Source organism: Lycium ferocissimum, chromosome 4, assembly GCF_029784015.1.
Source record: "Lycium ferocissimum isolate CSIRO_LF1 chromosome 4, AGI_CSIRO_Lferr_CH_V1, whole genome shotgun sequence".
Taxonomy (NCBI): Eukaryota; Viridiplantae; Streptophyta; class Magnoliopsida; order Solanales; family Solanaceae; genus Lycium; species Lycium ferocissimum.
Genome location: NC_081345.1, coordinates 35,634,317 through 35,655,543, shown reverse-complemented (window position 1 = coordinate 35,655,543; position 21,227 = coordinate 35,634,317). Strand labels below are relative to the sequence as shown.

The window sequence follows — 21,227 nt, the reverse complement described above, 5'->3', positions numbered from 1 at the left end:
AGAAGAGTAAAATAGTGAAAAGAACTTCAAATGACTCAAATAAGTAATATTCTTTGCTACATCTTCCATACGAGATGCTCTGAGTGAACCCTAAGTCTAGTCAAGTGACTTTATATATGAAAAGGTATAATTGTAATTAAATAAATGATTATAGGGTTATCGGTTCACCCATTAACAAAACTTGTCAAATCGAGACCCGAACTGATACCCCAATAAGCATAAGACACCACCCAATACCCGAACCAATAAACCATTAACCCAATAACTCAATAATTGGTTCGGGTTATTGGTTTAACTGTTACTATGCACAGCCCTACCCTTCTCAGCGAACTAGCTCTTCGTTTGTTTCTGCATGAGCTCTTTTTTATAATCGAGTTGTAAGTACCCATTATTTCTTTTTTCTCCTCTTTAGTTGACTTTACTTGATATTAAAATCATATTTTCTAATATCATTATTAATTATTCAAAAGTGGAACTTTATGTGTAATTAAAGTGTGAATTTTATTCAGTTTTGTGTTTAAAGGAATCTGATAATACACAAATATCCCGTTGGATTATTTTTTCGAGCCGCTAAATATAGATTGTATATTAATTATACATAATTAACTATAAATATAAATGAATTATACATATTTATATATCTGCCGACTACGTTTAATTTTAACTGACGCCTACTTAGATTAATTCTTGAAGAAACTTAGATTAATTCTTGAAGAAATTCTACGGTTTGTCCTTCAAATGTGCTAGTCTTTATTTTTTTCCCGTTCAAATGATCTGGGATTTAATTTTTTTGCCCCTTCAAAATCAAACATATGCCTCGGGACATTTTTTTTTAAGGGAGCGGGACATAACTTGTGAGATATTATGATATAAAAATATAAACTTATGCACCACAAAAAAAAATTGTTATGAGGGGCAAAAACTAAAGACCAGCACAAAATAGAGCAAAAGCGCAAATGACCCAATAACATCATAAAATTGCACGTTTTCCCTCAAAATAGGCTGGACTTCAATTTTAACCTTAAAATGGGATGGTTTTGTAATTTTTTCCCTTTAGCAACCAAACGTATGCCTAATGGGCCATAAGTTCCTTAGAAACTGAAGTCATGTCAGGGCACAATTTATGGGATATTATGATATAAAAATATAAAACTATACCCTTCGATTTTATTTTTTTTGATTGTGAAGGATAAAGACCGACACAAAATAAGGACAAAGTGCAAATGGTGCCAATAACATAACTACTTCCAAGAGCTATTTATGAATTATAACTACCTTTTGCAATAATTACATTCCGTAGCTACATTTTACATTTCGTAGCTACTATACATGAAGCGCGCTGTAGCTGGAGTGGTCATTGGGCATGTTCTTTGCCCTTGCGCGCCTAGGTTCGAATCCCGCTGGCCACATTCTTTTTTTGAGAAATTACAATTTCGACTGTATTTTCATGTATTTCCGTGTATCTCTTTGTATTTATATACTGATAATCCTTTTGTTTTGGTACGTATTTAAATGTGCAAGTGTCTACTGTATATAAATATAATCAAATACACATGTATCTGACCGTATTAACAAAATTGGTTGCACCACATTCAGGTCATATGTATTTGATGTATTCAGGTGTATTTCGAATAGCAACCTAACATTTCGCTATATTGGAATGTATTTCAGTTTATTTGGTCAGATATATGTCACATGTATTTGGTGTATTCAACTGTAATTCGGATAGCAATCTTACAGCTATATTTAAAAACACAAAAATACTACCGAAATTGCAAAGGTAGCTACGATTTGTAAATTGCAAAGTTATAGCTATATATTGTTAGAAACTTATAAAAAGTAACTGTATATGTAAGTTGCCCTATTGCAATAGTTAGGAACCTTGGGAGGATGTTGGGCCAAGACCAAATTACTTGTAGCGGGCTGGATAAACAGCAAAATAAATAGACCCAAATTCGAACTTAACCCACTCTCTCATAGTTGATAGTCCTTCCCCGCCGTTATTGCCTCCTATTCATCTCTCTCTGCGGCGAAGAATCAGATTGTTACTTTCTCTTTCAATTTAATAATTTTAAAGGTAAAACACAAATTTGAGTGAATTTTGGATTATATTGTTGTGTTTGACAAAGCTTCAAATATGATACTCTATTATAGTTCCTTATGATGTTTACAAATTAATATGCTTTTATGTGATAAATTATATCCTAATTTGGATTTAGTTGAAAAATTGAATTAGAGGTTACAATCTATTTTTTGTGTTCTTAAAAATTAGGATAATATGGAGGCCTACATTAATTAGTTGGGATAAGTTTCCTGAAAATCTAAATGACTAAACAAAGCCTTTTTCTAAGAGCCTGTTTGGATTGACTTATTTTAGGTGCTTTTAAGTACTTTTGTAGTGTTCGGGTAAATATAGAAAAGTGCTTTTATGCACTTATTTTTAAGCCAGAGTCATAAGTTAGGATTCCTAACTTATGACTTATGCTTATAAGCCATAAGTTATAAGCCCATCCAAACAGGCTGTAAGTCGTTCAGTTTCACATGGAGTTGAAGAGTCGGATTAAACCCTAAAACCATTTTTTGTGTTCTGAAAGAATAGGATAATATGGAGGCGTACGGGGAGGATTGTAAAGTATTAGTATCTCAATTGAAGCAGCAAGAAAAAGAACTTAGGCTCAAGAGAAGGTAAGCTTTTTCTTTCCGTGAACATCAGTTTAACTCTTCATTCGAAGTATGCTAGAGTTGAATTTTCATCATTAGTGTTAGCATTACATTGATGATCCTTTCCAATTTGATTTTACCTTTCTTTGTTTAATACCCCCTCGGTCTCATTTTATATGATTGTGTTTGACAGGTTTTATAATTTGTTTTTTTGTTTTTATAGTGTTTGATTGGATATGGAGTTAGAGATGAAATTGACTTTTTGTAATAACTGAGAAATCCCTGAGGGACAGTAGTTCGACCCCTCTACCCTTCTCCACTTAAATACCATGTTTTTGTTTGTGATAGGGTCCGACCCTTGACGTGATAACCCACACATGTTGGTTGCGCTCTTACTACTATACCGAAGTCCTAACCGGTTTGAGATGAAATTGACTTGCATATTATATTAGTGGTGGTGGAGAAAATATTAAAGTGAGAGTGTTAGTTTGATAGACAAAACATCAAAATATAAAATATGTATTATTTGTGTAAATACGTGCACAAACCTTTGTGCAGTGTTCACACTGAATAAAATTTACTTGGCAAAAAAAGAGAAGAAGAATTTAATGAATTTTAGTTTTGGTAAATTTGTTTAGATTACGTAGAGAGAGAATATTGTCAAACATTTTAGGATGTTCTGAAGTAGGTAGAGTGTCATATAAAATTGGATAGAGGGCGCAATTTTCTTTGTATAAGTAATGCATTACAAAGTGTTTGTGGGAATAATCATCATTGAGTATTATTTTAGGCATACGGAATTAATTTTGCAGGTGGTTAATGGACTTGCACTTATCCGAAAGAGAGCAAAAAAAGATGGAAAGACTCAAACCGCCCAGTGATATGTGAGAACATTCTTTCTCTTTTAACTTTTCTGTATAATTTTTTTTTTTTTTGAACCTGGTAACTACTGTATAATTTTTATAAAAAAACTGTTCTTTTGGCCTCTTGTATACGTGTTGTCCTGGTTAGTAAAAATATATCTCGCTAGAAAAGGCATTTTAGGCTTTTAGCGGTTGCACTGCTTTTGTAATGTTGAATATTTGCAAAATTGATTGTTTCATTTGACTGCAAGGGTACTGGAATGCGATGTCTGTCAATTTCATTATAGTTTTTGGACTATCCCTTTGGCATTTCCTTCTTTTGTTAGCTTTGACAAAGTTAGAGAACTCGTATTAAATATCTAAAAGTTCTGTTTTACATATACTGAATGTTGAGATTCTTCCATCGATTGGTTTGCAGACGATAATGGAATGAATCATACTTCAATGATGGTTTATGTAGCTCATGGAATACTGAATCTTGATATTTGGAAATAAGCTGAACGATAACATGTGTTTGTGGTCCTTATTTTCAGCTTTCTACAAATGTGGACTATATTTTCTTAGGCTAGTAGTGTATCAAAACGTGACACCTTAGCAAGTCCAAGGACAAAAGGATATTACAGAAAAATCCAATGCCAAGGATAAACTGTGCAAAAATACACAAATGTCAGAATTTAATAATCACTTCTTATTCCACATAAAAGACGAACGCGAGATCAGGTTTTGATAGAAGTGAAATGTGTTTCGTTTCAATTTCTCTGAATGCAGATTATTCCGTTGCCGAACAAGGATCCCATATTCATCTATATTTTCCTCTGAAGTGCATTTTAGCAGCCATTAGCAACTTCTTGACTGATTAGGGCATATCCATTGGACTCTCACCCTGCCAGCATAAACACAAGGCAAGCATGCTGATGCTCAGGGAAAATGCAATAGCAGATAGTTATTGTCTTTATCCCTTCCGTGAAGAGCACCACAGTTACTAAGCATAATACTTCACAGACTATCACCAGTAAAATGCACTTCCTTAGTAACTTTCCATGCAAAAACTGCAGATCTTATAGGTGATTTACATTGCGACATGTTTTTCAGGCAATGTTTTTATAATTGAAGATGAAGCAACAAATTTATCTCCTTGACTTGGCTCTTTTATAGCATTGTGCTTTCTTGACGAAAGTTGTTTTCCGATACTCTTTCTACATACTGATTAAAAGTGTACAGTAGCTTAGTACATGGGTTGCTCTTATATCTGATAACTTGTTTATGCATATTGTTATCTGGTTTCATGTTGTGTTAGCATAGATTGCATGTTGTTTGCAAGTAATGTTTGCACTTCAAACTAAACCTCTACTCTTTTGTCTGTATCTGCAGATGTTTACCTGAATCATTGCTTAGAGAAGATGATGTAAGTGTTCTTTTTAATGCTTTTGATGTATGACATGTTTCAATTCAAAGTTGATAAAACATTTCCGACTATATCTCTTTTTTGGAAAAAAATAATCCAAATGATACTGCTAACATGTAACTTTTAAATCAAAAGAGTTAGTATCACACACTCCCTATTTCAGGGAAACCTTCAGGAAAAACTGTTTCTTTGTTTGTATTGAACATTATCTGTTGTTGTTAAACTAAATCCCAAAGTGTTTTCACCCACTAAGCTGATATATTTTCTTTGTGTCTTAATTACAGTTACATTATGAGAACATTAGAACTTCTGTTGCAAAGGCATTTGGAGTGTATACTGATGAAAGGACATATCATGGTGCGCCAGCCACATTGCTCTCTAGTTCAGCTGAGAATTTGAGATGCATTTATTCCATGCTTGATAAGATGAACAACAAGGGGTTATGCTGTATTGCAGAGACTGTAACTGGTGGCTCAATTACTATTGAGAAAACCAATCGGCAAATGAGAAGGATAATCAAGCAATTTCTTCCCAAAATTCTCCATAAGAATGATGATTCCAGTCAAAGTCGAATTAAACAAATTTCTCAACTCCTCAAAGATCCTCAATACTTTCGTGTTAATCATGGGGCTTCTTGTTCTACCTCAGAATCCTTTCGCAGTTCTGCTATTTATGTACTAGATAGACTTGAGGAGCTGCCTCTTCTAATTTTGAATAAAATGCGTAGGAATCTGAGCAATGTCACGGGTTACATCCCCAACATACAACCTCCAAGAATAGGTTGGAAGATTGAAAGTTTAGTTAAACAAATCAGGAAAAAATCATTGAAAATGTTATCAGACTATGAAGAAGGGGATGAGCCACCAGAACCCCTGGCCAAGGCTTTGTCCGTAGCAGCCTTAAAGTTAAAACCAGAACTTGATTATTGTCCCTCTCAGATGGTTTTCCAAAAACTTTCATCAGATGTAGAAGCATTGCAGAATGATATAGCAAAAGCAATTAGGATTCTAGATGATAAAAATAAAATTAGTTTCGCAGAGCTGGGAAATTTGCCTCTTATGCTGGATTCTAATGCCGAAGCTGTCAAAGGAAGTGGTCGTTTGCGTGTGAAAGTGAAGAAACTGTTGACTGAATATCTTCTCGAGTGCAGCGACATGCAGTCTATCCCTGAAAGTTTACTAGAAAGTCTAGCTATTGTTAACAAAACATCTAGGCATGCATCTAGGAAAACTTACTCAAACAAGGAGGTAGAAGAAGAAGTAGAATGTGTGCTGATTATTAGTGCTCAGATAAAACAAATTGTTTGGGATTTACTCACTGATTGTGATGTCAGTGAAGATTTTGCGATAGCTTACATGGAGAATGTAGAGGAAAGTTATTATGAAGGTGGTGATGAAGATGCAGATCTTTCTGATCTTCCTCAAAATTGCAGGTCTGATCCTAATGTCTCATACAGCCAAGCAGAAAGTGTCGGCGAGATAAACCAAAGCAATTCCAAGTCGCCAACCACTGCTAGTCGAGATGATGGTTTATCCTCTCCGCTTTCACCAAAACTCAAGTCGAGTGTCAAACTCGAGTCAATGTATACCGATGAAATAGATTCGGTTCATTCCAATTGGTTTGACAATTCCTCATCATTCTTAGAATCAAAGGATTCTGAAGACGCAAAGAGTATGAGTGGTATAGATTACCAGTTAAGAAGCATAGGCCAACAGGAAGGAAGGGATTCATGCAGATCTACGTCAACTAGAGATCAAAATATATTTTCTGAGGAAAAAGGAACTGTAGGGAACGTGGGATGCAGACCACCAAAATTTACATTGGCAGACTGTTCAGAAGAAAAAAACGTATCACTTCACAGACAAAACTCGAGTAGAAATCAGTATCTTCTTATCCAGGAAGGTTCTGATGAGACAAGTATGGTTGCTTATAGTCTTATCGGCTGTATGTTGAATAAGTTTGCTCAGTTGGATGGGTTACAGTTATCTAAGGATGATGTATCATATCTCCAAGGCAATACTTCAGATCCCAAAAGTTTTGAAGGTGCTTGAACACTGAACTCTTTTCTTATGCTGCTTCTTTCGTAATCTCTAAAAGGAAAGTGCTTGTAAATTTCTCCAAGTTACTTTGTTATTGCTGTTTCCTTTGCTCTGGTTACCATATTATTCGTTGTTGGCTTGTTGCTACTATTCTTTTCTCCTTTATTTTTTTGCATGGCTTCTTAATTACTGTAGTTCCTTTCCGTACTTGATTTTGATATGCATCACTTTAGCGGAGGGTCTATCAAAAACAACCTCTCTACCTCCGCAAGGTAGGGGTAAGGCTGCGCACACCCCACCCTCCTCAAACCCCACTTGTGGGATTACACTGGGTATGTTGTTGTCGTACTTTGTTATTATTGAGTCCTAGAAACATCAAAAGGCTTTTGTTTTTTCTTAGTGAAGTGTGTACTGGTTAGTTACCGGTGGTATTGTACAGATACACTTGGTAATTAATAAAAGTCTTCTCTAGTTACAAAAAAGAAAAAAGAAAGAAAGAAACATAGAAGTTATGATTTAGTTACCAGTTTCAAAAAAAAAAAAAAACATAGAAGTTATGATAGTGATTGTCAGGGAAGTGTCAGACTTAATGCAATTTCTCTATCACCTTGACATGATTCAAAATCCCTCTGATAGTCGTTGAAATATGAACCTTTACAAATATATGTGCCTCTCACCAGTTTTCTTGTTTTCCAATCCTTGGTAAGTTTTGAAATTTTGTATTTTTAATTGTTGTGATTGACTAGCTATTTTTATTCACTTACAGTTCTCAAGGACAGGCAAAGCTCTTGTGATGAGACCACTGACTCGGTTATGGTCCATGTCCTTGAAGAGATAATTCCTTCATTTTCAAACAGGTGCTTCTGAGTCTGCTGGTCTCTTTATAAATTAACATTACCTCTACACATTATCTAGTGTTATTTATTTTGACATGGAAGGTAAAATAACATGAGGACGGAAGCTGTTTGACTCAGAGAAGCTTATTTCTAAACTAATCTTTTACTTATGATCCAAAAGAAAAAGATCGTCTACTTGACAGGTCCAATGACCAGACAGTTATTGTAGTCTAATCCTGTGGCCGAACCTGAAATTGCTTTGTTCTAATAGATTCTTTTTGCTTTATATATATCCGTCAATAATTGCTTATAGAGTTATTCCCAGGAACTGTAAATGACCCACTCGTCCTAAAAGAAATAAATAGTGTTTTCTAAATGCAGAATTATGACCAATTAGCGCAAAATATGGCCTGTTGATTTCGGTGCATAAACGTGATGTTATGACTGGGTAAGTTCAAGTTATTTGGTAAAGGGACTCAAGTGTTTAGGGCAACGTCAGTGTTATTGATAAAGGACGGAGGATAACAAATGGAAATAAAATGATTGTACGATAGAGGTTTATCAATATTAACGTTCTGAATTGATCTTAAGAGAAAATGATTGAGAATAATCTTTAGTTTTGACAGGAAAAATAACTCTGCCTCTATGCCTGCTTTAACTAGTTCTTTCAGTCTCCATTAGCAGCACTAAATAGAGACAACTCTATTTTTTGGTATTAGCAAGTTGTAACATAATATTGTGTAAACTCCCTCTCTTGCGAATTTAATAGCCAATGTGAGCGAGGACTAAGTGTTTATATTTAAGAAGGCGAGCTCACTCAATTTGTCTAAGTAAACTACTCCTGTCTGCCTGTGGTTTAGTAAAAGGGAAGGAATGTGTTTTCTTCATCCTGGAATTCTTGATTATGAACTGAAAAGAGTAACTCAAATCACCTTATTAGATTTCTGTGTTATGGCATGTACTTGTTATTGTTACTAATCCAGAGTTGTCTGCCGGGTTCTACATGCAGTGGTAAAGAACAATTGAAGGAGTTGTTGGGCTTGAAGTAGGTTCTGAAGCCTTGAGTCATTGATTGGAGCATAGCTCAAACTCTTACTTACATAGAAGTCTTGCTACATTTAGTCGGGGATGATATCTAGCGGGGACCATGATATCATCGTCGTTGGAAGGAGATTCATTTCACGTGGATGATATGCTTACATGTAAGTATAGTTTGAAACTTAATCGAGTGAGGGCATGTTTGTATTTGTATTTTCACATTTTTTTTTTTTTTTTTTGGTCTCACAGGCATCGGAAAAGACATACTATTGATTCGTGCGGGAGATACAGTCTGATGAACGTGGTGTTAATGTTGGCTTACGGAAGATTGTGAAATTTTGGCCAGAAGAGTAGAGAGCGTAGTTTTTCTTTTCTTTTTAAGCCCATACACGTATTTGTTTTAGTTGCTGCTCCATTTATTCTATTATTTGTTAACATTCTTTTTGGATAAACCAGGGAATGATTTTCTGGTAATACATACGATATATCGGCATTTTATTTAATTCAGCCGAACTTATTGTTTCTGACTCGAACTATCCAAAAAAAAAAAAAAAAAAAAAAAAAAAAGGAAAAAAATGCATGCATATAGTAAGATCACATCCATTCTGAACTCACTGGATCTAGAATTCTAGATTTGCCTCTTGGTTATTTGTCTAAAGGAAATATGCTAATCTAGTGATCCTCTAACATTCCACCTTCCATCTAACCCTTGTTGTTAATCTTACCATCATCTTCTGGAGCTGGTACATATACATAGAGCTTCTGGCCATTGATGCAGTTGTTATTGTTGCTGGATGTGAAGTAATAATCTCCAGGTACCAATAAGAATACTATTGCTGGACTATCTTTATAATGCCTGGAAGGAGTATTGGAATTGCATGCATAATAGTCGTATTTCCCAATCTCCAGCACTTCGTCAGGCTTTTGGAATCTAAACTCTACAAATAAAATAGTATATAATGAGTCATCAAAAAGGTCCAGATATATATATGCTTGTGATAAGTTTTTATTCAATAAAGTCATGAATCATATTCAAAGTACGCTGTTTAGATGTTAGTGTTCTATCTTTGTCTAAAGGGAATCAATTTACACCCTTCGCTAAAATATTGAGAAAAAATAAGACCGAGCTTTTGTTAGTTTGATTTGGTTTATGCAGTTATAAAACCAACATCATTGGTTTGGTTTGAATGAATAAACTGAACCAGAAAATGGATCTATGTACAACCCTAATAGTCAGTACCTTTGTATCCTTCCGAGCAATGAAATCGATCGATAACCAAATAATTTTCTGAGATAAAATAATTTCATTAAAAAAAGAAGTACATGAAATTAAAGTTTATACCTAATTCATCTCCAGGTTTTAGCTTGACAGTTTTAGCCCAATCTTCGTAGTAAGTAGGGTAAGGGGCAGAACGCCAACCATAGCCTTCTCCAACAATGTATCTCTCTGAATTTACTGATTTCATCAAAGTCCCAACTACAGCAAAAAGTAGCAAAGCTATAGTAACCTGCATATTGTGTTACTCTTGTTTTTCTTAATCTTATTCGAAGATATATTGCAAGTTACAACAATTAGTGCAACTGAAGTACTGAACTAAAACCTTTTATAAATGTTCTACTATTAATCTCACACAAGTTCCGTTATTATAAAGGTGTTATAAATGTTGAATGTTACACAACTGTATTTATAACAAATTAACTTTGCATTAATCCAAGTTATTCTTCCATGCAGCTCATTTCAACAGTTGAAACAGGTTGAGGCAGAGTGTTATAAGCATTGTCTACATGCTAGAGTAACATTTCGGGTTCTCATATATGTCGGATTAAGAATTGCCAAAAAAAAAAAAAAAAAAAAAAAAAAAGAAAAGGACTATTTATCTAATAGAGGTTTGAGTTTTTTTTTTTTTTTTTGAAACATGTCGACGATTGCTAGCTTATTTGTCAAAAAAAAGAGTATAGTATAAAGGATTGATTAATAAGTTGAACCATCGTGAAATATAAGTGGAACATGAATGTTAACATACTTGTTTTGGAATATGACTCAACCAGTAAATTCTTCAATTATAAATTGCAAAAATGAACTTGGATGCAGTGAACTCTAATATTTCTATTCCACACCAAATATCTCGAGAGATATTTAATGTATGAAACATTCACATTTTCACAGAATACTTGAAACATTCATAGCTCACGGAATATTTGAAACATCCTAAGAGATGTTTTGAAATATGAGTGTGAAGAGAAGTTTAAACATCTCGCAGAATATTTTAAACACCATGTGAGGTATTTAAACATCCATTGAAGATGATATAGCATATTGTCATGAAGAAAAGGTTCAGCTCCAAATCAACTCAAATTAAATCAACTCCAAATGATCTTAAATTTTGTATTCGACCTCTAAATACTACTTCATTCAAACAACACCCACTTCAAAATAAACACAAAAATCAGGTTTAAAATTTCAAACTTACTTCAAAACCTCAAAATTGGTTCAATGAAAAAGAACTTTAAAATTTGGTGCGGAGATGGTCAAATAACTAGTGAAATCTAACAGACGAAATTTGTTAAATATTTGACAGAATTAAAAGATGTTCAGCTTTTACAAACTTACAATATATTTGACAGACTGCTTTAAATCTACCGAGACATAAGGGACCATTTTTGTTACTTTTCCAAATTTCACACAAATGAACTTTGTATTCACAAATTAAAATGTCTTTGGTATAATTTTGAAATACTTTTAATGTCACCTTATATTACTCCTTCCGTTCTATAATAAGTGTCATCTTAAAAAAATAAATAAATTATCCCATAAGAAGTCTCGCCTTAGGAAACCAAGACATAAATTGATTAGTTTAGTCTAACTCTACTCTTGGTATTGTTGGATTTCCAATATCAAAAGGATTACTTATGCATGCTCTAATCAAGAGAGAAAAGTAATTTATTTTTATTATATAAGGGTAGTTTAGTGAACTTCACATTGCATTATTGGTTTCTTAATATGCGTGTTTTGGTTAAGGTGACACTTATTATGGGACGGAGGGAGTATTTTTGTAAGTATTTAACACCTTGTTAGAATAGAAATATATATAAACTAGTATTTGTATATAATTTCCATTGTACAAACAGGTTAAACTAATATTGGCGAAAAGCAGTTTGTGTTTGACCAATTAATTTAAAAATACTTTTGAGCAACAATTTGTGTTTGGTTAAATTTTTAAAAAGTACTTATAATTAATGTATTTTTCTCAAAAGTACTTTTCAAAAAAGTGTTTTTGGGCATAAATTATTCTTTTTAACACGAAAATTCCTTCTACTACTCCCCAGAAGCACTTACGTTCCCTCAAAATCTTGGCCAAACTCCTCCATTTTTTTAAAATAAGCACTTATTGAAAAAAAAAAATACTCTTGGAGAAAAATAAGCTTGGTATAATAGGCTATAAGTAATTTAATCTTTCTTAATTTCTTAAATTTCTTCTTTTCGAACCTTTTTCTATTTTTTTTTTTTTTAATAAAACCTTTCTTCTAATTAACCCTCGTCGATTTTTCACTTATAAAACCAGATTGAATCATATCCCATTAAGTAATTTAATCTTTCTTAATTTCTTTAATTTCTTCTTTTCAAACCTTTTTTTAATTAAAAAAAAGAAAAACCTTTCTTCTAATTAACCCTTGTCGATTTTTCACTTATAAAACCAGAAGAATTACACCAAAGAGCTCAACAATTGCACCTTCTCCAAAGAGTTCCTTCCAATATGGACGCTCTAAATTCCTACGCATCATCAGCAGCGATTGCACAACAAACCTGGGAATTAGAAAACAACATCGTCACAATGGACAACGCGCCGTCAGGCGCGTCACCTGAAAACGCCGCCGCATCAGACGCAATATTCCACTACGACGACGTGGCGCAAACGAAGTTCCAACGTGAGAAGCCGTGGGCGAGTGACCCACACTTCTTCAAGCGCGTGAAGATCTCTGCACTCGCACTTTTAAAGATGGTTGTACACGCGCGTTCTGGTGGTACGATTGAAGTAATGGGATTAATGCAAGGGAAGACTGATGGTGATGCTATTATTGTTATGGACGCTTTTGCCCTTCCTGTTGAAGGTACTGAAACTAGGGTTAATGCGCAAGCTGATGCTTATGAATATATGGTTGAGTATTCACAGACTAATAAGCAGGTTAGTAAGTTTATAAGGCTTTTTTTTTTTTTTTTGATGTTGATTTAGTAATTTTTATGTTTGTAAAACTAGTCAATTTTACGATGAATTTTTCAGATTTAATGAATATTGAAAACGGGTTCAACAAGGGGCAGAACTGTAGGTTAATATGATATAAAAATTAGGGAAAATTATGCTCTATGTCCACTGGGAGAAAATATTTACGCCAAGTAGCCCGTATTTTGAGTTTGTTACCCGGTTTAGTCCAATATTTGTGTTTAGACACCTTTTATACAAGGTTGATACATTATGTATAATGCTTTACCCCGGTATAATGTTGTATGATATTGTATATTGGGATACGTTGCGTAACATTTTATGTTGGTTTGTATATGTTTGAAAATATTCCTAGATTGAGGGTTTGTTCTTGTTGGTGTCCGGGCTGGTTTGCCTTGATTAGTTTACCTATTTGAGCCTCGTGGGTGCGCCAAAGGTTAACTAAAATTAAGTTTTTTCTTTTCGTGAGTATCTATGATACTGTCAAGCTTAAGTTAATTGATTTTCCTTGAGGGTTGTGTGGCATTTTGACAGAATACATGATTGATGGAAGTTGTACCATTTGACTTAAGTGGAAGTCTGTTTAGTTGAGAAGAAAATCCTGTTGCATTGTCTAAAATTAGGGTTTAATTCGTTGGTGTGCTAGTATTTGTATATTTCCTCTTTATTGTAACCTACATAATATTTGTAATTTTCTTTTAAGAAATAAACAAGAGATGTGATTATTGTGATCTGTATTTTTGATCTTATTACATAAGAGCGGGCTGCACTGCTTGATTCAAGGTCAGGATGCTGCTACAAACAGATTGTTGTTTGTTCTCTGAAGTTAATGGAGTTTGGTCGCTCCTATTACATGTTAGCATGCTCATGCCGTTGCTTCAGAATGACTCATTCCTAGTTCTTTGGTCATAACCTTTGTTGCCCAGGTCCCCCAAAAACGCCACTGTGCCCGTGTCGGGTCCTCTAAAAATGTGCTCCCTCCGTCCCAAAATAAGTGTCGTTTTAGCAAAAATTATTTGTCCCAAAATAACAGTCACTTTAGGAATTCAAGCCAACAATTTGTATCTTTTCCAACTATGCCCTTATATTGAAGAACTACTTTGTATAGTGCTCACTTCTCAAGAAACATCTAATAAAAGAGGGGTAACTTGGTAAACTATACCTTGTATTTATTAATATTAATTTCTTAATGGACGTAAATGAGCTAAAGCGGCACTTATGTTGGGACGGAGGGAGTATAACTCTTGGAGGATCCGACACGTACATGGCAACATTTTTGAAGGATCTGAGCAACATAGTCATAACCTGCTAGTAGTCTGTAATATGTTGCGAAGGTTACTTCCATTATCATGCACATACACATGAGATTCTTGCGCACGTGCCATGACTGCTTTTCACATACATTTTTAGAGAATCATCAGCAAAAAGTCAATGCTTTTAGATGATCCTTGCTTCATATGTGTTTCTCTAAGCATCTTCTTGGAGTCTTTATGTATAATTATAATTTCAGGACTTAGTAACCTTAGCAGTTTATTTTGAGCTTCAGGTCAAAAAATCTTTCATATGTCAGAAAATTCAATCTTGCTGCACCTAGAAATGCTTTTGAGCTGATTATATTTAAGCTTTATATGTTGTTATATAGGATTTATACATTGTGTGTGAATTGGTTTTCTGAATTGGAGTGTGCTTGTCACTGTAGTTTGTTCAGACCATTCTCTTACTCAGACTTTTTGGTGTAGGCTGGTCGGCTGGAAAATGTGGTCGGGTGGTACCATTCCCATCCTGGTTATGGATGCTGGCTCTCTGGCATTGATGTAACTACACAAATGCTTAACCAGCAATACCAGGAGCCCTTTCTTGCAGTTGTTATTGACCCAACAAGAACTGTTTCTGCTGGAAAAGTTGATATTGGTGCCTTCCGAACATATCCTGAAGGATATAAGCCTCCAGATGACCCCATCTCAGAGTACCAGACCATTCCTTTGAACAAAATCGAAGACTTTGGAGTACATTGCAAGCAGGTTACCTCTTTGGCTTGAGCTCATGCACTCACACATTTATGTTAAAATCTAGGACTTCAACTTAAGCTTTACTTGGCCTCTTATCTCACCAACTTTTCTCTGAATTTGCAGTATTATTCATTGGATGTTACGTATTTTAAGTCCTCTCTCGATTGCCATCTCTTGGACCTACTATGGAACAAGTATTGGGTGAACACACTTTCTTCTTCTCCTTTGCTTGGAAATGGAGACTATGTTGCTGGACAGATATCTGATCTTGGTAATATCATTGTTGCCTACATTTTCCACTTCTTTTTATCATCATAATTATTTGATGCCTTGATATGAGTTTACAAGATATTGAAACACCTCAAAATTTGTTGATCCCATTAAATCATGCAGCTGAAAAGTTGGAGCAAGCTGAAAATCAACTGTCCCATTCACGTTTTGGGCCCTTAATGGCACCCCCTCAAAGGAAGAAGGAGGTAATGTCTTTTTTGTTTTCTCTTGTGTCTTGACAATGCAGACTCTTACTTACAAGTCTATCTCTTACTTTGTTTGAGAATAGTAGTTTGACCAACTAAAAAAAAAAGAACATTTAGTTTGACAGTTCTTTGGTCTTTTGTTGTCGAAGCCATTTATCTTTGAATCTTTTTTGCTTGTGATTCCTATTTAGACATTATCAAACCAAGGTAATATTTTGTGCTTGCAGAGTGGCTATTTTGGAACTTTGTAGATTATAGCATACTAGGCCTCTTGATCATATTTTGCTAGGCTATGAAACTGCTTACAATTAATATGTGCAAGGATATGCAAAGGGAACAAAATATATATTTGCCTCCAATTGTACATGCTCATTTCTCTTCTTCTTCTTCTTCTTCTTCTTCTTTTTTCAGTGATGAGAGTTCGCTAAAATCTATATACTGTAGCACCTATTACGTGCTTACGAAGATCAACTAGGAGAAAGTAAAGAAGAAAAAAGATATATTCTGTATTTAAATGTGGAACTATGATTAGCTGTCGATTGATTATGGATTAGGTTCATGCAACTCTCAGCAACAGCTGTACATGAAACCCTTATGAAAGGGAGAAACGGCCAAGATTGTAAGAACAAATAGTTCTCTTACTACATTAACAGGGATATAAAAAAAAGGTATAGTGGACAGAGGAGAAGTTTCCTTCTCTTGTGAATGTGTTTGAAATATCATCCCAAATGGAAAACTAGTTCATTATGATAATGTACCAATATGATCCTATCTTCACCTATGAATGGTTTTGGTCCTCTTATAGTAGACCTGTGGAACAAAGGCATGTGCTTCTTTGGTTAAGAGTGGTGGAACAAAGGCATGTGCTTCTTTGGTTAAGAGTGGTGGAAAATAGTCACTTGCCAAATGTCGGATCTCTGAAGTAGAACTAGGTGTAAAAGAGAGGACCTGCAATCATTATTGAATATATTTGTTTAATACCAACGGGTGCCTGTATTTTAATTGCTAAATTAGGGTTTGAGTTTTTTTTTTTTTTTTTTTTTTCCTGTTAGAGGTTTATATTAGGCTATTAGCAAACTGACCTAGCGAAATTTGAGTATAAGCTTTTGTGATTACTTATTTGGTATATCAGTCTTAGACCTTGGGCGCTGATTTTCAATCAGTCTTTATGTTTCTCTCTACTTCCTTTTCCACATGCAATATTTATACCGAGGAAAATAGATCCTGAAAGCATTGAATCAGCCATTTTTCCCCATTTCCGAAGTGGGCATGTAACCATTTGTCCAAAAGTAGTGGTGGAAGTTACAGTATCCTTCGTTGAACACTTGTGACAAGTTAAAGATCCATTGTCGTGAGCAAGAAGATAGAGGATCACAAATGACTAGGCAACAACGTATTGTCTGGCAGTTTATAATAACAATTATTGTTATCTCTATTACTGCATTAGGAGCACTTGTAGAAAGGGATGAGCTTGATAGAGGTACCAGGTGGAGCCTTTCACTTTCTTGTACTGCAACACCCTTTTCCTGTGTGTTTTCTGAAGCATAAAATCAGTAATTTGCTGCACTAGGTGGTGATGTGCCACATTGTTTCACCCCATGTTTTTGCGCTATTGGGCTTGTTATGCAGTAGTTACCTAGTCTTGATCTACAACTTCAGGATATTGATTGAATTCTAAGATAGTTCTACTTCAACTTTCAGTAGTCTTTTGCCTTTCTTTTTACCTTGCTACTTATGCATGCTTTTTACTAAATTGCAAAATACAGCATGCATCATGCAACTTTGGTCGCATAGTGATACTTAATGTGTTGGTCCTCTGAGTTGCAGGAAGAATCTCAGCTTGCTAAGATTACACGTGATAGTGCTAAGATTACCGTTGAGCAAGTTCATGGCTTAATGTCGCAGGTACATACTGTTCTATTCTTAAATTAGTTGCATATCATTCTTCTAGCTTGAGTTCTTTGAACATTTCCGTTGCTGGATAGGAATGCCTTGACACCATGTATTTATCGTTGGTTTACAGGTTATTAAAGACATTCTTTTCAATAGTGTTCGTCCGTCTGGCAAGTCGCAAGGAGAACCCTCTGGTCCTGAGCCCATGATCGAAACCTGAGAAGTTCACACCCTATTAATCCGTATGTAGATCTGTTTGGTGCAACTTAAGGTTTCTTTTTGCAGTTAACTATACAACTTTGACTCTATTATGTAGCTCCAAAGAGGTGAAAGTTTACGGTGATTGGCTCTCGAGATTTTGTGTCCATTGCCGTTTAACGGAAGATTTTGCCTTTCACTTCTTCTTTTCCTTATTGTTAATTAAAAGTTTAGTATTTTGATATGTTTGGTTTGGTGTGCTCTAAGAAAAAAAACCCGGCTCTAAGGGATCACAGTAAATCATGAACTGCCATTTCTGCTTCAACCTTTTTATGAATGACATCATGTTTTTTTAGTTTGAGTTCTCTTTAGCCTAAGTTAAAAAGAGCTAGATTGAGCTCAACATAAGAACTGTGTATTAACCAAATTAGTATACGTACCCACGTGATGCGCAGACAACCAATTAAGATAGAATAACATGAAGTCCCTCAAGTTGTTAATCAAAATTAAATCTCAACTCCTTGAAACTGATAAATGCACTCAAAATATCTGCTGCTAAACACACATCAAGTCTATCATTCAAATGGTACCAAGACAAATGTGTGATTCTAATACTAAAGATATTGCCGTCAAATGCAGGTGGATTTAAGTCGCTTATATTCAATAACATAATATTGTGAAAGAAGAAACATAAATGGGAAAGTCGCATCTTCCGCCAACCTCTGTGCACTCATATGCGTCTTAATAGAAAGAGTGATAAGAGTATAGGACCGCAAATACATATGTCTATATCAGTCTGCAAACTATGAGATCTCTCATAAATAATTCAGAAATGATTCAAACAAACATTTAGCTACAGGTCCAAGCTAGGGGCTTGCGGAAAAAAAAAAAAAAAAAAAAAAAAAAAAAAACCGGTGCCTCCTTTCCAAACCAAATGAGCCCATTGAGGGTGGCCTGTAAAATCATGTCATAGCATTATGAAGTTGTGGAAGCTCGGGCCTATGTCTGCAGCTTTGAGCAGGAGCAGTTACTGGAGTTGGAAGAGTATTGGCGACTCCTAAATGAACATGACTACTGTTGCGAGCTGCAGCAACATCGTGGTTGTGATTTCCTTCATAAGTGGTGGTCATTGACTTCAGGTCACGCGAGACCCTCTCAACATGCTTCCTGACATTGCAACCAGCACTTGTGCACTTATAGTATCTTCAGGCAAAGGAGAAATACACTATTTTTAGCGAACATTCACAAGTCAAAATCGGTAGTTCTGATGTAATACGACTTTTATGAATGTGACAAATTACCTTGGATTTGGATTCCTTTAACAGCTTTTTGCCCGTACTTGCGCCAATGATGCTCATCATCATGGGTGTCCACTTGACTTGTATTTTGCACCACAACTACACAAAGGATTTATGGAGTTTTCAAGTTCAAATATGCAGTAATTTCCAACTTAGTCTTAGTATTAAACTTCCGAACAATATACTTTCACACTGAACTTCTAACTTCATTTGGCAGGCTTCATCTGACAGATACATATCTTAACACATATACATACTTAAACTGAGGGAATGTTTTTCTTTTCTCATTATTTCTCATTGAATATCACTTCATTAATGTTATTTACCCGAAACACTGAAATTGGAATATATTTGATTTATTAAAAAAGTGAAATAAGAATCATAACCATACTGTATAAAACAATATAGAGCATAAATGTAGCAAACTCAAATGAAGAGGGAGGTCTTGAGATTAACCTCGTCTATTGTATGAGAAATGCGACCAACATAATGTTGCAATTTGCATTCATAACAAAGAAAGTTAGCAAAAACATCAAGTACAATGTCAAACACATAAATTTCAATATTCCAAATCTAGTTCCATATAATAGAATAGAACATCAATTAATAAATTAAGAAAAACACCAAGTACAATGTTAACAACAAAGAAAAAATAGAAAATCAATATTACAACTCTATTTATAGGTGCACCTCTTTCTCTTCGCTGATCTTTCCTGCCCTACTTCTCTTTTTGTTAATTACATAATGGCCTTAGTTTTTTTCTTTTCTTTTCTTTTCAGATTTTACTTTTGCTAGGCATATCTCTTTAATTCCAATGTTTGGAAAGTTTATGCCCAAATCATAAGACACTTATCGACAAAAAATTCAAGAATTTTAAAACTAAAACTGTAGAAATAATTTGGTAAGCTTATGGGGCTTTAAATTTTTTTATTTTTTTTTTGGTATATCCTAAAATATGGTTCTACTCATAATTATATTTTTTAAGCTTCAGATAGTCATGAAGTGAAGAGGCAAACAAGCACACACTATTGCTGAGCGAAAAGCAGAATACCAAGAAAAAAGTTTCCACTATCTTATCATTCGAAGTGTCTCTTTCCTCAGTATATAGAGTTATAAATAGTCTTCATCATCCCTAAGCACCACAACTAATTCAGAATTCAAAGCAATGAATTTAGAAAGCTTAAGGATGACACAGATAGTTAAAATCAATAATAAACTAAAACTCAATACTTTCTCAAAAACTTGAGCAGTCACAATATACCAAAAGTTAAGCATTCGAATCTTAAATGTACTGAGCTCAAATTCAAATGTCATATCTACAACAGGGCAATCCTCAAAGTCAACCACCGCCTCATCTCTTTTTTGGTTCGACAATTGTAAAATCAGTCTAGTTTAGTATTTCCTTACAAAAACAAAGCCCAAAACAAAAATGTAGATTCCATTACATACACGTGTCGTTATAAGCGTACAGCATAATTTTTAACAATGTTAGCGAATATCAATTCGAATCGAACACTAATCTTGCTGCTTTGTTCCACAGTTACATCTGAACAGAATGGTAACTGTTTCAAATGTCCATTATTCATGGCAGTCAGAGCATTAGCGGAATTACTCTTCTGCCAGTATCTGATGAGATATTGTATTAATTGAAATTTTCAATCTACTACTTTTTTCTGAATAGACAGTGGGATTAAGATGTTCACCTCTTTTAGTTTTGAGATGGTAAATGTTGTAAATCTGAATTTCTCATTAACCATTGATATCTGTGAGAATGGGACAAACCCATGAAGGCACTCCACAAATACCACCACTCCACATTCATTAACCATTGTTTATTTATTTTTCTTTTTAAAATTGGGATTTTTCTGGTGATGACACTTGTCATCATATTCCTTCTTTGCCTCTCCTATTCTAGGTAGATACTAGATAGATTATGCCTCAAACGAGCGTCTTTGTTATCACCTTCTTCTTAATTATTTATTTACTTGATTGGTTTCTCGTGTCTTATACATTGACTACTACAACAACAACAACAAATCTAAGAACCTGAATTCTGAGTTTCGTTAATGCTCTATTCGTTTTCCTTTTTATTACAGAGTACTTTTCTTTTCTTTTTCTCCATTATTTGTTGACAAGACCAATGTTAACTGGAAGCTATTATTCCAGTGCGCGACTGTTACAATATTTGTTAAAACTGGTCTAAGATTTCGGAAAATTTGATAGTAGAAAATTTCAGTCTACAATGATGAATTGTATGATTGGACATCTTCACTTTCAATGTACAAAACATA

At 34.5% G+C, this 21,227-nt stretch overlaps 3 protein-coding genes across 5 annotated transcripts; 2 read left to right on the top strand and 1 right to left on the bottom strand.

The window, feature by feature from the left end:
* Nucleotides 1-1,984: 1,984 nt before the first annotated feature.
* Nucleotides 1,985-9,369, top strand: LOC132052587 (uncharacterized). 3 transcript variants are annotated; one of them, XM_059444195.1, is made up of 8 exons: nucleotides 2,128-2,457; nucleotides 2,500-2,685; nucleotides 3,474-3,545; nucleotides 4,896-4,929; nucleotides 5,214-6,972; nucleotides 7,735-7,825; nucleotides 8,814-9,006; nucleotides 9,092-9,369. In XM_059444195.1, the coding sequence occupies exons 2-7, from the start codon at nucleotides 2,606-2,608 to the stop codon at nucleotides 8,851-8,853; spliced, it is 2,076 nt and encodes a 691-aa protein (XP_059300178.1). In that variant the 5' UTR covers nucleotides 2,128-2,457; nucleotides 2,500-2,605; the 3' UTR covers nucleotides 8,854-9,006; nucleotides 9,092-9,369. The 3 variants fall into 3 exon arrangements, with proteins under 3 accessions (XP_059300177.1, XP_059300176.1, XP_059300178.1); XM_059444194.1 differs by lacking the exons at nucleotides 2,128-2,457; nucleotides 8,814-9,006 and adding an exon at nucleotides 1,985-2,077 and having other exon boundaries at nucleotides 2,595-2,685; XM_059444193.1 differs by lacking the exon at nucleotides 8,814-9,006 and having other exon boundaries at nucleotides 2,125-2,457.
* A 22-nt stretch (nucleotides 9,370-9,391) lies between these two features.
* LOC132052590 (early nodulin-like protein 14) lies at nucleotides 9,392-10,576 on the bottom strand. The gene is made up of 2 exons (XM_059444199.1): nucleotides 10,185-10,576; nucleotides 9,392-9,780 (listed from the first exon to the last, which is right to left on the bottom strand). Exons 1-2 carry the CDS (start codon nucleotides 10,354-10,356, stop codon nucleotides 9,545-9,547), a joined length of 408 nt encoding a protein of 135 aa, XP_059300182.1. The 5' UTR covers nucleotides 10,357-10,576; the 3' UTR covers nucleotides 9,392-9,544.
* A 1,907-nt stretch (nucleotides 10,577-12,483) lies between these two features.
* Nucleotides 12,484-17,886, top strand: LOC132052586 (COP9 signalosome complex subunit 5a-like). The gene is made up of 6 exons (XM_059444191.1): nucleotides 12,484-13,026; nucleotides 14,802-15,083; nucleotides 15,195-15,342; nucleotides 15,465-15,547; nucleotides 17,375-17,452; nucleotides 17,571-17,886. The coding sequence occupies exons 1-6, from the start codon at nucleotides 12,598-12,600 to the stop codon at nucleotides 17,658-17,660; spliced, it is 1,110 nt and encodes a 369-aa protein (XP_059300174.1). The 5' UTR covers nucleotides 12,484-12,597; the 3' UTR covers nucleotides 17,661-17,886.
* Nucleotides 17,887-21,227: the final 3,341 nt, after the last annotated feature.

What these genes read in the sequence shown, in the direction of transcription:
- LOC132052587 (XM_059444194.1), top strand. Translation starts at nt 2,606, where the DNA reads ATGGAGGCGTACGGGGAGGATTGTAAAGTATTAGTATCTCAATTGAAG. An exon ending in GAACTTAGGCTCAAGAGAAG is followed by an intron (nt 2,686 to 3,473) that starts GTAAGCTTTTTC and finishes TTAATTTTGCAG; the next exon opens with GTGGTTAATGGACTTGCACT. An exon ending in AGATCCCAAAAGTTTTGAAG is followed by an intron (nt 6,973 to 7,734) that starts GTGCTTGAACAC and finishes ATTCACTTACAG; the next exon opens with TTCTCAAGGACAGGCAAAGC.
- LOC132052590 (XM_059444199.1), bottom strand. Translation starts at nt 10,356, where the DNA reads ATGCAGGTTACTATAGCTTTGCTACTTTTTGCTGTAGTTGGGACTTTG. An exon ending in AAAACCTGGAGATGAATTAG is followed by an intron (nt 9,781 to 10,184) that starts GTATAAACTTTA and finishes TTTTATTTGTAG; the next exon opens with AGTTTAGATTCCAAAAGCCT.
- LOC132052586 (XM_059444191.1), top strand. Translation starts at nt 12,598, where the DNA reads ATGGACGCTCTAAATTCCTACGCATCATCAGCAGCGATTGCACAACAA. An exon ending in TGGACAGATATCTGATCTTG is followed by an intron (nt 15,343 to 15,464) that starts GTAATATCATTG and finishes TAAATCATGCAG; the next exon opens with CTGAAAAGTTGGAGCAAGCT. An exon ending in CCCCTCAAAGGAAGAAGGAG is followed by an intron (nt 15,548 to 17,374) that starts GTAATGTCTTTT and finishes TCTGAGTTGCAG; the next exon opens with GAAGAATCTCAGCTTGCTAA.